Here is an 18,147-nt window from a genome sequence, read left to right on the forward strand (position 1 = left end):
CTGGGTTCGGTTCTGGGTACTGCCTGTGTGGAGTTTGCAAGTTCTTTCTGTGACCGCATGGGTTTCCGCTGGGTGCGCCGGTTTCCTCCCACAGCCAAAGACTTGCAGGTAGATAGGTAAATTGGCCATTGTAAATTGCCCCTAGTGTAGGTAGGTGGTAGGAGAATTGAGGGAAGGTGGGGATGTGATAGGGAATATCGGATTAATGTAGGATTAGTATAAATGGGTGATTGATGGTTAGCACAGACTTGGTGGGCCGAAGGGCCTGTTTCAGTGCTGTCTCACTCTATGACTCTAATTCAGGAGGAAGAGATTGCTGAATTCATTCTGGAAGAAAAATCTACCTTATAAAGGGGGCAGCTTCAAAAAATTACAGGAAAAGTTGCATGCACAAATTTTCAGGTTCAACTTTCAATCCCAGCTTGAAACCCCAGGTGGACACCACAACTGCCAGTGTTCAGAGTCTGATCCCCTCTTAAATCAATGGCTTTATAAGAGGCAGGAGCAAGTCTGCCACCACAAGGTACCTGGACCTGAAATCTTTGACAGAGAGTTATCTTGACTTCAAGGCTAGCTTACAAAGAAATAAAAACAGAAAGTGCTGGAAATACTCAGGAGGTCTGGCAGGATCTGTGAAGAGAGAAACAGAGTTATTTCTGGTCTGTGACCTTTCATCAGAACTAGCAAAGATTAGAAATGTAATAGGCTTTGAGCAAGTGAAAGGAGGGGGGGGGATGTGAAGAAGAGTAAAAGCAAAGGTGTGTAATAGGGCAGAGGGCAGGAGAGATTAAATGACAGAGATGTCACGGAATAAAAGACATAAGGAGTGCTAATAGTTGTAGTAAAACACAAAGCATTAGTCCAGAGAGAGTGTTAATAGCAGAATAATGAACAGCTCTGTCCAAAAGCAAAAACATGAAAAACAAGTTTAAGCCAGGCACATGCTTAGAATTTTTTAAAAAAAATAATTAGAATGGCAGTCATGCTGTTAAATTGTTGAACTCAATTTGCATTCAGAAGACTGTAGAGTGCCTAATCGTAAGATGAGGTGCTGTTCCTTGAATTTGCGTTGAGCTTCACTGGAACACTGCAGCAGGCCAACGACAGAAATCTGGGCATGACAGCAGGTGGTGAATTAAAATGGCAAACAACTGGAAGCTCGGGGTCGTGTTTGCAGACTGAACGGATTTGTTCTGCAATGTGGTCACCCAATCTGCATTTGGTCTCCCCATTGTAGAGGGGACTGCATTGTGAGCAGTGAATACAATATACTAATTTTAAAAAAGCACAAGTAAATCACTGCTTCACCTGGAAGAAGTGTTTGGGGCCTTGGATAGTGAGGAGAGAGGAGGTAAAAGGGTGGATATCATACCTGCTGCGATTGCATGGGAAGGTGCCGTGGGAAGGGAATGAGGTGTCGGGGGGGATGGAGGAGTGGACCAGTGAGTCATGGAGGGAGCAATCCCTTTGGAAAGCTGACAGGGGAGGGGAGAGGAGGGGAGGGGAAGATGTGTTTGGTGGTCGCATCACACTGGAGGTGACGAAAACGGCAGAGGATGATCCTTTGGATGTGGAGGCTGGTGGAGTGGAAAATGAGGATAAGGGGAACCCTGTCGCGGTTCTGTGAGGGAGAGGAAGGGGTGAGAGCAGAAGTGCGGGAAATGGGTTGGACACAGTTAAGGGCCCCGTCAACCACAGTGAAGGGGAATGCTCAGTTGAGGAAAAATGAAGACATATTGGAAGTGCTGTTGTGGAATATTTCATCATCAGAACAGATGCATCGGAGACAGAGAAACTGGGAGAATGGAATGGAGTCCTTCCAGGAGTCAGGGTGTAAGGATGTGTAGTCAAGGTAGCTGCGGGAGTCGGTGGGCTTATAATGAATATTAGTGGACAGCCTATCCCCAGTCGAAGAAAGGAAGGGAAGTGCTGGAGATGGACCATGTAAAGGTGAGAGAATGGTAGAAATTAGAAGCAGAGTTGATGAAGTTTTCCAGTTCGGGGCAAGAGCAGGAAACAATGCCATACAGTCATCAATGTATCGGAAAAAATGTTGGGGAAGGGGCCTGAGTAGGACTGGAACAAGGAATGTTCGACATACCCCATAAAAAGACAGGCATAACTAGGACCCATGTGGATACCCATAGCAACACCTCTTATTTGAAGGAAGTGCGTGGAGTTGAAGGAGAAGTTGTTCAATGTGATAACAAGTTCAGCGAGACGGAGGTGGGTGGTGGTGGATGAGGACAGGTTGGATCTCTGTTCAAGGAAGAAGCAGAGAGCCCTCAGACCATCTGGTGGGGATGGGGATGTAGAGATTGGATATCCAAAGAATCCTGCCAACGTTACAGAATGAGCCCACAGAAAAAGCCACAAAGGTCTGGGATCTATATAGGTACAGTGAAAATCTGGAACAATATAATCATTGAGAATTTGGGATGAGATGTTTGAAAGTAATATGGTAGCTTGCCAGTTTTATCTGCAACAGTCGGGGTGGGGTGGTGGTGGGAACTCAGTTGGACTTTCTAAATTTGTGTTATACAGTGGACGATCTTATTAACCAATATGATTTTAAGGTTTGATTGTAAAGCATGTATTATTATGGATATATTTTTACTGAATCTCTGCCTTTAACTTTCCCAACAGGCTCGATTGTTTATGCCGTGACAGCAAAGGATGGAGATGCCGGGATGAATGCTGACTTGCGCTTTTCTTTATCTGGCCCAAATGCAAACAAATTTGTTATTGATCCACTTAGGGGTGTGATTTTTGCACAACATGTATTGAAAGGACCAATGGATATTACAGTAAATGTTAATGTAACCGATGGAGGAAAAGATCCAAAAATGGACAGTACAACTATTACAGTGCGGTTTCAAAGCACCAATGACTTTCCCCAATTATTTGTGGATAAGAATGTGCATGTATACCCAGAAGATCAAGCAGTAAATACTGTGATTTCTAAGGTCAGAGCCTTAGGCAAAGAGAAAGGAGAAGCCAGACCTATTCTCTTTTATCTTGCAGCAGGCAACCTTGAAGATGTGTTTCAAGTCAACCAACTAACAGGAGAATTGATTATAAAAAACGCACTGGATTTTGAGATTATAAAACATTACCAGCTTTGGATCGAAGCCAGGGATTCAAGTTCACCACCATTTTCTTCCTATGCCAGAATAGACATCAATGTTACAGACGTAAATGACAATTTTCCTGAATTCAGACAGAGTGTTTACAGGTGTGAAATATATGAAAATGTTCCAGCCAGCAAAATCTGTAATGTATCTGCAGCTGATTTGGATTCTGGTCTGAATGGGTTCTTAGAATATAGTATTTTTGATGGAAATGCTAATAATGTATTTGAGATCGATAGTTACACTGGAGCCATAAGAACAGCTCGGATGTTAGACAGGGAACAGATGGCATTATATACATTAACAGTTGAAGCAAAAGACAAAGGAAGCAACTCCAAAACAGGCACAACCACAGTTATCATCTCTGTTCTAGACAAAAATGACAATGCTCCTCGGTTTTCTCAAATCTTCCTTGCACATGTTGTAGAAAATGCTCCAGTCGGCTTTACTCTTGTACGAATTACTGCCACAGATGAAGATATTGGTGTGAATGCTATTACTACCTACAGTATTTCAGATCAGACAGCAAGCCTACCATTTGGTGTGAAGCAAAGCACTGGAGATTTAATTGTGACAAGGCCATTGGACAGAGAGGCAACAGATTGGTACATTTTAAGAGTGCATGCCAATGATTCAGCATGGGATGTAAACACAGATGTCACTATATTTGTCATTGATACAAATGATAATTCACCACAATTTACTGAGCCATTTTACAGTCTAACTATTCCAGAGCCTAAGGAGAAAGAAATATTTGTTCTGCAAGTATCTGCTACTGACCCTGATTTGGAAAGCAATGGAAACATTTTCTACTTCCTTCAGTCTCCAAATGAATTCTTCAGAGTGAATGCAACCACTGGTGAGATCTTCACTAAGCAGTTCATTTCATTTAAAAATTCAGATAACTCCAGCACTGACCAGAACAAAATTAAGTTTTCTGTAATTGCCTCAGACCTTGGTGAGCAACCAAATCTAAGTGAGACAACTGTGGCAGTCACTATTGTAGCTCGTAATGATTATTCACCCATATTTTTGCCACACAGACAGTTGACCCCAGTTCCTGTGAATTTAGCTTTTGGCACCAAGGTGGCCAAACTAACTGCGGTTGATGAAGACTTGTATTCAAATGGAAAAGTACAATATTATATCACTGGAAATAATGGTTCATTTCTTTTTAGTATTGAGCGGGATAGTGGTTGGATTTTTGTTGCTAAGTCTTTAGCTTCAAGTCTGAATAAATTATTTACTGTATCAGTAACAGCAACTGATGAAGGCACGCCACCTCTTTCCTCTAATACTATTGCCAACTTTGTGATCACTGAAGAAAATAGATTTACCCCACAATTTTCTACTCTACAAGTAGGTTTTTCTATTCCTGAAGATCAGTCTTCTGGTTCTGTTATTGGCAGTCTTTCTGCTTCTGACACTGACCAAGGGATAAATGGCCATATAATGTACTCTATAGTAGCTGGCAACAATGGAGGATATTTTACTATTGGAAACACTACTGGGTTGCTAACTTTGGTTAGAAGTTTAGATTTTGAAATGGATTCTGTTTACAGTCTTCAGATTTATGGTCAAGATGGTGGATGGATCTCGAAGACTGGTTCCGTTAATGTTGTTATACGAGTTGAAGATGTCAATGACAATCCTCCAGCATTTTGTGGCAATGTCTTTTTTGCAACTGTGGCAGAGAACTCACCATGTGGCACCACAGTCTTTAAAGTGAATGCAACAGATAATGACTCCGGAATCCATGCTGAGATAAATTATGCTATTGAGGATGGGCATCCAGAAGTGTTTTTTATAAATCCACAGAGTGGAATAATAACATTGCAAGAAATTTTAAATTTTGAGTCGCATCAGTTCTATGAAGTAACTGTCAGAGCATTTAACACTCATGACAATGATCAATTCAGTTTGGCTAAAGTGTATGTTAATGTCACTGGAGAGAATGAATACATTCCTCAATTTGCTAAAACACAGTATAATTTTTCAGTTTCAGAGAATGCACTTAAAGGAACTATTGTAGGCTGTGTGACTGCAACTGATCAGGATCTTGGTTTCGATGGCATGGTTAACTACTTACTTATAGGAGAAAGCAAAGAGAGAGGCTTTCAGATTAATGGAAAGACTGGGGAGGTAGATGTTTCTGGTAACATGAAACTGCATGGTGGTAGTCACATTCTTCTTCGAGTGCTTGCTAAAAATCCTGGAAGAATACGTGGCTTTGATGTAGATGAAGCACTAATTAATATTACTATACTTGATGATAATGATGCCCCAGTATTTAAATTGGCTGTCTATCAGACCCATGTCAGAGAAGATGCACTTGTTGGCACTTCAGTCATAACTCTGATGACTGATGACTCAGGCACTATTCCAGAATGGAATCAGTTTGTGATTAAAATTAAAGATGGAAACAAAAATAATTCATTTTCTATCAATTCACAAACCGGTGAAATATTTGTTGCATCTTCTCTTGACAGGGAAACCATACCATTTTATAACCTGACCATTATTGCAATTGATATAGGGGCCAGCCCAGCAACAGTTAGCACACAACTGATGATCATAGTTGATGATGTTAATGATAATGGTCCCATTCTTGTTAATACTGAAGGGTATGTAATGGAGAATCAACCTCCTGGCACACAATTTATTTCCCTTAATGCCATAGATCTGGACTTAGCCCCCAATCAGGGGCCTTTCCGATATCAGCTAGCAGATGATAATGCCAGTAGTTTTGTTACATTGTCACCAGCTGGTGTTTTGTCAACTAAGAAAAGGATTGACAGAGAACTTATAAGTGAGTTGTATTTGCCAGTAATCGTGCATGATTCTGGAATCCCACCAATGTCTTCAATGAGTATTTTTCATGTCGTTGTTCTAGATCAAAATGACAATCCTCCTCTGCCCAGAAACCTTTATATTCAAGTCAATTATTATGGTAAATATTTTCCTGGTGGCAAGTTAGGTAGTGTAAAGCCAGAAGATCCAGATATGTCAGGTATATTCAACTGCAGCATAGTAACCAATTCCACCACCGGTTTTACTATAGGATCAGACACCTGTGAACTGCTATCTGGAAAACAGCTAGGTGAAGATGACTTCAATCTCACAGTTAAGGCAAATGACCATGTTCACAGTGCTGTCTCCAGCAGTATTCATATAAAATACAGACATTTTAATAATGCCACAATTGACAATAGTGTTCTTCTTCTGATTGCACACTCCATTAAAGAGTTTCTGGATAAAAAGTATCTGCATTTTATCGAGGCAATTGATGATCTCCTAAGCAAAAATAACACAAATCTGTATGTCTTTGGGATGATGCCCATGAGTAATCAAGTTCTCTTGATGGCAGCGATTAAAAATAACAATGGGCAGGATCTATCTAGGAGCATTGTAATAGACTTTTTCACAGCTCATAAAGAGTGGCTTAGGACTCATATTGGAATCACAATTTCTGCAGTTGATTATGATCCTTGTGCAACAAGCCCTTGTCACCATGGTGCTGTCTGCACAAAGCAAACTGGTGTCAGCTTAGACACTGTAATTCTAGAAAGTTCTTCTGTCATTTTTCTGAGTCACATCCTAAAGGGGCCTTTCAACTGTATTTGCCCAAATGGATATATTGGACAGTTGTGTGAGATGGACATTGATGAATGTCTGGCTGTTCCGTGCAGTAATTATGGAACCTGCTTGAACTACCCAGGAAGATTCTCTTGCTATTGTCCTGAAGGTATAACAGGTCCCCTTTGTGGAACAGATATAAATGAATGCCAACAAAACCTGTGCCAGCATGGAGCTACTTGTCGAAATTTGCCTGGAGCCTTTCTATGTATATGTCCTCCAAGTCATACAGGTAATAATCACAATAACTAAACTATTTTTAGATGACCAAAACTAATAATATACACAGAATATTTACTGGTGAAATTAATCTTGTATATGATATGATAATTTTGAATATGGAACATAATTTTGCACAATGGTAAGTTCAGGCTTTGACCAGAATGAAAATATATTCAAACTTATTTATTTTAACATTACATTTTCCTATTGCATCTCTTTCTTTGCATGTAAATTCTATTGTACTTAATTTAAATACTTTATCATTATGCTCAAGTACAAATAGTATGTAAATGTTGTATAGATTATCTTGGATCATTTTCTCATCTTCTCACCTTCACCTCACATGGAAAAAACTCTCCCCCAGGTCCTTTACAATTTTACTCCCAGATTGTTAATTCCCTCATCTTTGTCCCTTCACTTGTAATGATACCTCTGCTGTTGTCAACTTACTGAACCATTTCCTCACCTATGTATTCAAAGTCTCTGTTCCCACTAAAACAAATCACTATCACTTTCCTCTATCATGTCCTTGGTACAGTCCGCACCTTCGTTGCAGTGACATAAGCTCAAACATACCTGCCATACAACTGACCTTGCCATTCATTGCCAGATCTGGCTTTACCACAGCAAAATCTACTCTGTTCCATTCTCCTCAGCCATAACCACCTGCTATTTCAGGATCAGGTTGGACAGGCTCTTTCTCCATGGCATACAATACCATAAATCTCTCTCTTTCTTGCTCTTCCATCCTCACCTCAAACAAAGTGTGAGGGGATAACGAATTCCTTCATTATCAAGATAGAGACCATTCGTCCTTTCATCTTCCCCAAGCCCCCTGCTCACTTCCCAGCTCCCAGCACTTCAGTGCTGAAATCCTATCTTCCTGTACTTCCTCTCCCATCTGTCCCCTACCTTCAGAAAGGTCATTAGACCCATCTCCTAGTCTCTTTATACTCTTACCAAGCAACTCCTGATCAATCTATTCGCCTTCCTGGCCCTTTTGTAATTGATGTTTTCAATAGTTCCCTCTTGTCAGACACGATCAATCTCCCCTCCAAAACCTCTTTTTCTTCATAAATACAATTCCCCAGCCAAGAAGTTAGGCCTTAATGCTACTCTTGAGCCACCTGCTGTGCAGTCTGAAAAAGGGGTCTGGGCATTATTTGTTTTCTCGGCTTCATTCCCCTTTTTCCATATACTAATCATCCCTGAATTGTGAGGATGTTCACCCTGACCAGAAATTCTCAGTATGGAGTTTCATACACGTGAACTCATACCTTACAACTCCTTTGCACCTCACATTAGTGTTTCACAATAGTTATGTAGTTTCAAGACAGTTCACTTTCAATATAGTTTTCTAGACATGAAAGTTATTTAAGAAAAATTTATTTAGTGGAGTAGACTATATTGTTCTATAATAATAATATAACAGAGGTTTGTTACAGGTAAATTGTGCCAAACAGCTATAAACTACTGCGTAATGTCACCTTGCCTGAACCATGGAACATGTGTCAATCTTCCCAATGGATACAGTTGCAGATGCCCATTTGGTAAGTGCTCTCTTACATCAAAATTATCTTCATCTGAATTTGTATCGTGATGAGTTGTAGATATTGTCAAAAATTAATTTATCATAGAATCACATAGCACAGAAGGAAGGCCATTCAGCCCGTTCCAGAGGCTAGAATTAACCCCAGAAGACATTGTTCTATTTCCTGCCTGCGTGTGATTTCTAACAAAGTATTGGTTTTGTAATGTGAGCTATTGGGAACTGGATGCAGATTATGTTTCCAATACATTGCCATAAACATTTTCCCATTGCCTATGTAAATAGCCTGATGGTTTTGTCCTTCTACAATTTTTTCCAATATTTTATCCCATCTCTTCCAAACAGGTACTAGTGGGAATGAATGTGACATAACCAGCCTTGGGTTTGAAGAGCTCTCCTACATGGAACTCCCTTCTCTTGATCCTAGAAATAATATGATTTATGTGGAATTTACTACGATAAAAGAAAATTCCCTGCTCCTATATAACTATGACAACAAAGAAGGTGCAGAGGGTGAATTTCTTGCACTGGAAATAGTAAATGGTAAAGTGGAGTTTTCCTATAATCTTGGAAATGGAATCGTTAGGCTGGTAACTGACCAGCAAGTAGCAGATGGACAGTTTCACAAGATTTCTGCAACTAGAATGGGGAAGGTAAGAACATTTTCACAATATGATACATCTATCTACCTCTATCTTGTTAAAAAAAATCATACGTCTGCACTTGCTTGCTGTATGAACCTCTCGTCTTGCTGTTGTCAGGTTTATTTCATACGTTTTAGGCTTATTTTCCCCATAATAAATTCCTACATATGCATTTATAATGGGCTTTTCCTAAATAAATTATCATGCTGTAATGACATGAGTTGGCTACTGAGTGACTTTGGTGACAAAACCTGAACTGTTCCTCTGACGTTTGACACCATTTTTTCTGAGAGGTTAAGTGTATTCTCAACTTTATTTTAAAGTTTTAACTTTCTATTTTAAATATTTGCAGTTAATTTATTTTTTCCCATTATTTTTAGGCTCTTGACACCTTTCCCTGTAAAATTTAAAAACTGCAGCATCCAGCCTGCTCCTGTTGATGCAGGTCTTGGCCCCATTTCCTGGAGCCACACGTACCCTTTGGCTGTGATTGGTCATGATATAATTTGTGCTGCATTGACATGACTACCATCAAAATGTGGCAGTGTATTGCAAAAGAATTATACCATTAATGTAAGGAAAGTTATGGTAACAAAAATTATGCATCTTCTCCCCGTTCCTAGTTATAGATTCCAATTTTTGATGTTTACTCAAAATTACTCAAAACTAGATGAGCACCAAAGTCAAATTCTGAATTAATATAATTTTGGATGATGAGAACAATACAAATGGCGGACGTAAAACGAACAGGATGAGAAAATATTTTCAACCTTGATGTCACCTTGTTCTCTTGAGCTTTCCAGGCCTTTAATAAAGGACGTTACTAAAGTCCAAAGATGTAAAGTGTGATGTGCTACCTGCCCTCTAGTGGGTGAGGATTCAAAATCTCAAACCCAGATTAATTTGAATGTTAACTTTAAATTCTATTGTGATTAATAGTTGAATCAAGGGCTATATTTGTAATTGAGCTAACATGAGTTTTTGGGTTAATGCGTTTAAGAGCCAGGATGTGGACTCCTGTCACCAAGAAGCAATTAGTGGATTTAATTGCAAACAAAACAAAAAGCCAAAAAGAGATGAATACCAGTGGATGGGAAAACAATGGTACCTCAGTTATGGGGTAGTAAAAAAATCATTCAAAGAACAAAATGGTGTAAAAGTATTCAGGGGAGCTGGTGAACAAACATGGCAAAAATACACAACAACAAAAAGGAAATGAAGTAGAAGGTGGACGGAAGAGACAGACTAGAAAATGGGAGATAGCTAAGGTCTGAAGTTAGTAAAGTCAGTATTCAAACCAGAAAGGTGCAGACGGCACTGGTGAGATACTGGGGGAAAACTGGATAGCCCCCAACAAAAGTCATGGGATCACGATGCGCAATTAACACGCGCCCGTTCCTTCGGATGCAGGCAGCATCGTACTGCCTGCTGATTTACATCATTATTGTGTGCAGCCCAGTGCTAAGTGAACTGTTGTGTGACTGTATGCCTCAGCAGTGGCCCAAGTTCATGCAAGACTAACACCACTTAAAGCTAGCCGCACCTCTTAAAGGGGAGGCGCATCCTGGCTGGAACAGATGCTGAAAGTGGCTAGCCAAAGCATTCTGAGCAGGAAGAACACTGAGTAATGAGGCAAAATGACAGAGACTGTGCTCCAAGGTTCTCTGATGCGGCCCTGGTGCAGGAGGTGAGCAGGAAGAGAAATGTCCTTTACCCCCACAAGAGGCAAGGAGCCACTCCAGAAAACACTGAAAAGACAATGCAAGTAACCCTGAGGACCTGGATGCAGTGTGGCAAGAAGTTTAATGATCTCACACAAGTGGTCAAGGTCAGTGAATTAATCTTAAAAAATCCATATCCTTACAACTGAACCTCTAGCCTCACACAGTCTTTAATTCACCACCTTTCCTCACACACCTACCAACAATCTCCATCAATCATGACTCATACCTCACATTCATGGCTTCACCACACCTTCATGTACTTAGTACTGCTGCAAGCCACATCCGCATCACACAGCTTGCACTCTTTGCCAGCTATTCAACCATGACAGGCATATCACCCAAACACATTGCACCACACTCACTGACACACGTCTCTGTCTCTTGCAGGACAAGGTGGCACATAACCAAAGGCAGCAGCAACTAACCGGCGGGAACTAGCACGGTTACATGTAAAAGAGATGGTGCGCTCTATCATAGGAGTGGCCATTGCTGAGTTCTTGGCCAGTGGTAGAGCTGAATAAATTGAAGATGACTACATCCTTATTCCTAATCCTCCTTCTCATATTCCACTTCCCTCTCATCCCACAATCTCTTCTGATTTACAAGCTGCACATGATATATTCATGCACCTCTTATTTTCCTCCCTCCCCTCACCACAACCCTACCCTTGTGCCTTTCTCCCTTCAGATCCCAAGGACTGCCACCTGGCCAGGGAGCAGTGGAAAAGCAAGAGGTGGAAGAGCAGGAAGACAGTGATAATGAAGAAATATTGTCACTCAGTCTCAAACTTGCTCACCAGCTCAGAAACTGTGCATACAGTAGAGGGTTGCTTAGAGGTGGGTTCTATATTTAGTGCGACACCGGGCACAAGTGGGATGCAGGCATGGCAGGGGACAAGGGTAACGCAGGTGCCAGCTCGCCAGAAGGTGAGATTGCCATGAGTTCTGCTACAGAGGGATCGGATAAGGACTTTGATTCGGCAGCGTACAGAAGAAGGCTGATGGGTAAGTAGACTGGAATTCTCAGTTCATTGACAGACCTGTGGTCAATGTCACAGAGCATGGAGGAGTTTGGCACCAACTTGGCACAGGGCCTTTTGCAGAGATTGCAGCCCATCCTATCCAGCATGGAAGTTGTGGCCAGCTCCATGAGAACACCAGTGAACCCATGATGCAGCTTCTGCTAGCCAATGTCTCAGCCTCCATTGCAGCACAACCAGAAGCCCACTCAATGTCTGTATGCTGCAGTGGAAGCTCAGGCTGAAATTGTGCAAGATCAGACAGCTGGCATCATGGCTGCAAATATCAAAGAGGCTTGCAGGGTGTCACGGCAGTCCAGCAATCTGTCCCCCAAGACATTGCTAGGTTTGTTGAGGTGCTGTGTCGTGGGAGTGGCAGTGGCTCTGTGGAACACCAACAAGCTGTCCTCTGTCAGGATGGCAGCATTTGTGCTCCCACCACTGCCAATCTGTCAGTGCCCTTGCTCTCAGCCAGTCAGCCCAGACTACTGCCACCCATGCTGAGATGGTACAGTCCAAAGCTGAGCCTTCTAGGTCCAGAGCTGTTTGAGGTCATCCTCCAAAGCCATATGCAGTCTCCACCACTGAAAGTAAGCAGCCTTCTGCAGTCATGCTGTAACCACTGGGGTAGCACTGTGTAGGACCACTGGGGCAGGCAAGGGCACATGGAAGACAAGCACTAAGGGAATGAACATGGGTGATTAGTAGAATGGGGAATTTGGGTTGCGTTCACTGATACCGCAGCCAGATGAACAGATCACAAGCTGTCCAGAAAGGGGATGTGTTAGTTTCCTCTTCTTCTTTCCCATCAGTTGCATGCTGTATTCCTAGTAGCAAGGGCTGAGCACTCATGATGACGAGGTTGTGCAGGATGCAGCAGACCACCATGAATCTTGACACACCCTCTGGAAGGTACTGCAGAGCTCCTACAAAGCAGTCCAGGCAGCAGAGGTGTTGTTTCAGCATGCCAATGGGCTGCTGTATCATATTTTGTGTGGCAACATGGCTTTCATTATATACACGCTGCCCACATGTGTGTGGGTTGTGCACTGCAGTCAGGAACCAGGGGGTCAGCAGCTAGCCCTTGCCGTCCAGTAGTCATCCTCCGGTTTCACGTGGTGGCTCAAATGGAGATGCAATGGCAGACTGCCACAGAATGAAGGCATTCTAACTGCTGTGAGGATCCCAGGCATTGAGCTGCACGATGGGCTGTATAGTCACTCAGCAGCTGGACATTGAGAGAACAGAATCACTTCTGGTTGCAGCGGTACATCTCTGAATTTTCATGTGTTGCCCGCAAATCAATGTGTGCACAACCAATGGCATCCAGCACCTTGGGGAAACCTGCAGTCCTCGGAAAGCCTCAGGCTCGCTCCACCTGCTTCTCTTCGGCAAGAGAGAATGAAAAATATTCAGCTCTCTTTTGATAAAGAGCCTCAGTATCCCCCCTGATGCAACGTGAACAGCAAACTGGGAGATGTTGCAAACGTCCCCTACTCCAGCCTGGAAGGAGCCCAAAGTGTAAAACCTCATGGCCACAATCACCTTCAGAGCCACTGGCAATGCCATCCTCGCCCTGCTGTGAGGCTGGAGTGTGGACTGCAACAGGTAGCAGATTTCAGTGAGCACTTGCTTAGTGAAGTGGAGACGTCTGACACATTGGGTTGGATTTTATAGGGTCTCCGATGCCGGCTGCGGTGGCGGGGGGCCATTAAAATAGGAACGAATGAGGACGGCCACCGACCCCGCGCCGGCAAGCCCCATCCTGATCTTGGCGGCGGCGGCGAGGCCCTGTGGCGGCCCCCTGCCGCTTGGCGATGAGACCCACATTAAGATATGTAAATCGATACTTACCATTCATTAATATGCAGGCCTCAACAATTCAGGCAGCAGATTGAGATCTTAATTCGGACGTGAAAAGCTGACGGCAACGAAGCGACACTCCTCGGAGCTGCTGAAGGTGGGTGGGGGTCTCCGATGACAGGGACATAATTCTGCAGGAAATAAGGGAGGGATCCCGTGCCCTTCTAATGTAAAGGGGATCACTCTGCGCACGCTAGCAGTTTTTAAATTTGTTTTATGTGATGTGAGCGTCACTGGCCAGGCCAGCATTTATTGCCCATCCCTAATTGCCCATGAGAAGGTGGTGGTGAGCTGCCTTCTTGAACCGCTGCAGTCCATGTGGAGTAGGTACACCCACAGTGCTGTTAGGAAGGGAGTTCCAGGATTTTGACCCAGCGACAGTGAAGGAACGGCGATATAGTTCCAAGTCAGGATGGTGTGTGACTTGGAGGAGAACCTGCAAGTGCTGCCCTTGTCTTTCTAGTTGGTAGAGGTCGCGGGTTTGGAAGGTGCTGTCTGAGGAGCCTTGGTGCATTGCTGCAGTGCATCTTGTAGATGGTACATACTGCTGCCACAGTGCATCAGTGGTAGAGGGAGTGAATGTTTTTTGTGGACGGGGTGCCAATCAAGAGAGCTGCTTTGTCCTGGATGGTGTCGAGCTTCTTGAGTGTTGTTGGAGCTGCACTCAGCCGGGCAAGTGGAGAGTATTCCATCACACTCCTGACTTGTGCCTTGTAGATGGTGGACAGGCTTTGGGGAGTCAGGAGGCGAGTTACTCGCCGCAGCATTCCTAGACTCTGACCAGCTCTTATAGCCACAGTATTTATATGGCTGGTCCAGTTCAGTTTCTGGTCAATGGTAACCCCCAAGATGTTGATAGTGGGGGATTCAGCGATTGTAATGCCATTGAAAGTCAAGGGGAGATGGTTAGATTCTGTCTTGTTGGAGATGGTCATTGCCTGGCACTTGTGTGGCGCGAATGTTACTTGCCACTTATCAGCCCAAGCCTGGATATTGTCCAGGTCTTGCTGCATTTCAACATGGACTGCTTCATATCTGAGGAGTCGCAAATGGTGCTGAATATTGTGCAATCACCAGCGAACATCCCCACTTCTGACCTTATGATTGACGGCAGGTCATTGATGAAGCAGCTGAAGATGTTGGGGTCTGGGACACTACCCTAAGGAACTCCTGCAGTGATGTCCTGGAGCTGTGATGATTGACCTCCAACAACCACTACCATCGTCCTTTGCGCTAGGTACAATTCCAACCAGCGGAGAGTTTTCCCTCTGATTCCCATTGACTCCAGTTTTGCTAGGGCTCCTTGATGCCATACTCGGTCAAATACTGCCTTGATGTCAAGGGCAGTCACTCTCACCTGGCATGGTGGTGAAGGGGTCTGCTGCATTCGGCCAACATTGTTTGGGGAAGGGGAGCAAGAGCATTCCATGACCTCTTCTGTGTGGGGTACGTGCCAAAAATGGTCTGGGGTCAAAGGTCATGTGGCCGTTGGTTGTATCCTCACAACGTCCATAACATGACCGTGCTCATGCTGTCTCGCTTTCATGCGAAGCTCGTATCACCATATAGGTGATGATGGAACGCAGCTGAAGCACCAATGTACATCACTATCTGCATTGATAGGTGCCATTGATCCACTGAAGGCACCGAGTTCACCTGCAGCGTTCAGCTGGGGCTCGTCCATCCTGTCTTTCTTGAGCCAAGTTCCGAGAGGAGCCATATCTACCAGAACCGAACTAACAGGCAGGCACAGCCCAGGTGGAAGCTCATGGAAGGGAGCAGCAGCAGCTACCAAGGCACTTTCGAGGCCTGAGAAGACAGCAGGTCTACAGGTCACACATGACATACCTGCAGATGTCGGAGTGCCAGTGTCAGAGGTGATTGGATTTCCAGAGTGGCGATGACACATCTCTGTGCCCTGCTGAATGATGACCTATAGCCAATAGGTTTGCTGGACACCCAATCCCTGTGGCCCTCAAAGTCACCACGGCTCTTACCTTCTGCAACTCCGCATCATTCCAGGGATCCACTGGTGACCTGTGTGGCGTTTCACAGTCAGCAGTGCACAGCTGTATCAGGGAGGTCACCGATGCCTTGTACAGGAGGACCGGTGACTATGTGTGCTTCAGGATAGACCCTGAGAGTCAGGCCCAAAGGGCTGTCAGATTTGGGGCTATCGCGGGAGTCCCACAGATGCAAGGGACCACCCACTGCACGCATGGCTCCAGTCGGACAAGAAGCTGCATGGCTGAATAGAAAGGGCTTCTACTCACTCAACTGCAGCTAGTCTGGGACTGCAGGAAACGCTTCATGCAAGTGTGTCCCCGCTTTCCTGGCAGCTTCCATGACTCATTCATCCTGTAACGGTCCCAGGTGCCAATGCTCTTCACTGCAGCAGCTCAGATCCAGGGGTGGCGTCTTGGGGACAAGGGCTACCCCTTGCAGACATGGCTCCTGACACCAGTGAGAAACCCCACCAGTGATGCAGAGGAGAGATACAACATCTGCCAGGGCTCGACATGAACTACCATCGAGCAGGCCATCGGCATGCTGAAGTTGTGCTTCCGCTGCCTGGAGAGATTGGGTGGGGCCCTACAGTACTCACCAGAAAGGGTAGCGCGCATCATTTTGTGTATGTGCTCTGGGCAACTTTACAATACAGAGGGGGGAGGCATTGCAGGAAAAGTAGAGACACGAGCAGGAGACATGCTCACACGATGAGGACGCAGAGAAGCTGCAGCAGTATACCCACATGGGAAGAGGGAGATCATGGAGGCATCGCAGACAGGGCGAGCAAAGAGCAAGGGATGCTCGGCAACGCCTTATTGCTGAGCGCTTCCACTATACCTGAGGAGCAGAATATGCTCCCCATCTCACACATCACCGTGCTGCATCTGGTAGGCAGTCTCCTGCATCTGTGACATTTGTGTCACCACTATTACTGGCAGCAGATGACTGAGCCATTGCCCATGTGACTGCACCCATGCAGTGCATTCATCATGCATACTGGCATGGCGATGATGTTTTTCCATACATTGGCATTGCTGCAGGTCAATGATGTCATGGGAGGAGACATAGTCGGCACATGCTAGCATGCATCATTAACACAGTAGAAAGAAGACATCTGTTAGAAAAACACATTGAATGAGAAGTCAACAAAAGATATACGTTGTACCCATGAAAATCCATATGTGTCATTGTGTCTTTTTTACCCACTTGCAGGTGCTCTTTCTCTGTGCAACCTCTGCGCTAGCAGCTTGACTGGAGTCAGGCTGCTGTTCAGGATGCCCCTTGTCCTGTGATGACCGGCAGTCATCCTCTGGGCACACAAGGCCTGGAGAGCCCCGGCTGTCTGAGGGCCTCCTGCACCAGTACAGTGGTCTCCTCAGACGTCGTGCCTGCTGGAGCTGGACTCACCGGCGGAGGGGCTGAGAAGCCGGTGTCCACATTGGAATCACCCTGAGGGGAAACCCCACATATGGACAGTTGGCTTTCCTCCTCCCTCTCAAGGCTCGTGGGAACCTATCTGCTCTCCTGAGAAGGACCAGGAGCAGAAACACTCTCCAGGCCCCTGGTCCCTCTCTCGCTTAGCCACTGCTGCATCCAGCTCTTAACCGAAGCGATGGTTTGCAGGTCAGCGCACATCTGTGGGATGTGGCTCTCCATGAGGGTTGCCATCCTCTCAGTGGAGGGAGCCATGCACTCATTTGCTTGGGACAAGGCAGCTGTCATGGTCTGGATGGACTCCCCCATCGTCCTCTCATGGCTGCGCATGGTCTGTGGCATCCCCGCCAGATGTTGCCTTCTCTCTCCCTGCGACTCCAGCATGCCCTGTGCTGTCGACACCAGAGAGTCATCATCAACCTGGGGCTCAGCAGGAGCCTGGCCACCCACAGTCCTCTGACTGTCAGAGGCCTCGGCTGTCTCAGCCTCAGCCAGCTGCTCGGGCACGTGTGTGGTGCTCTCACCAGCTTGTTACTCAGACTCTAAAGCCGAACGCATTCCCACCGAGGTGAGTGTCATGGGACATTGCTTCCTCTGAGATTGTCTCTGCCTCAGAGGTGGCAGCACTCTCTGGGTCCTCTGATCTCACCCTAGAGTGTCACTCTGCAAGATACAATGTGAAGAGCACAGTTTTAGGTTCTTTGGGTGTACATATCACTAATATGACAGCAGTGTGTTCAATAACGTAATGTTTCTGATAATAATAGCATTTGCCAAAGAGATGAATGTTCACCCCGAAGCCAAGCTCCACTTCTGAAATTGGACGTCCTCCTTGACCGCCAGGTAGTTTGAGGGCCTCCCCCTCAGCCTGGCTCAGTGGTCGGAAGTCCAGCATTCCTCCTCCAGTCCTGGAGGA

General features: G+C 44.9%; 1 protein-coding gene across 1 annotated transcript in view; it reads left to right on the forward strand.

The window, feature by feature from the left end:
* Positions 1-18,147, forward strand: part of LOC137371571 (protocadherin Fat 4-like) — a 113,166-nt gene that overhangs the window by 43,060 nt on the left and 51,959 nt on the right. The window contains exons 11-19 of the mRNA XM_068034410.1: positions 2,647-6,876; positions 8,435-8,539; positions 8,884-9,191; positions 10,183-10,302; positions 10,867-11,010; positions 11,760-11,910; positions 12,154-12,270; positions 15,357-15,664; positions 17,041-17,226. Of these exons, the coding sequence (XP_067890511.1) occupies positions 2,647-6,876; positions 8,435-8,539; positions 8,884-9,191; positions 10,183-10,302; positions 10,867-11,010; positions 11,760-11,910; positions 12,154-12,270; positions 15,357-15,664; positions 17,041-17,226 (5,669 nt within the window). The remainder of the gene's footprint in view (positions 1-2,646; positions 6,877-8,434; positions 8,540-8,883; positions 9,192-10,182; positions 10,303-10,866; positions 11,011-11,759; positions 11,911-12,153; positions 12,271-15,356; positions 15,665-17,040; positions 17,227-18,147) is intronic.

The sequence above is a fragment of the Heterodontus francisci genome, chromosome 6 (assembly GCF_036365525.1).
Source record: "Heterodontus francisci isolate sHetFra1 chromosome 6, sHetFra1.hap1, whole genome shotgun sequence".
Classification (NCBI taxonomy): domain Eukaryota; kingdom Metazoa; phylum Chordata; class Chondrichthyes; order Heterodontiformes; family Heterodontidae; genus Heterodontus; species Heterodontus francisci.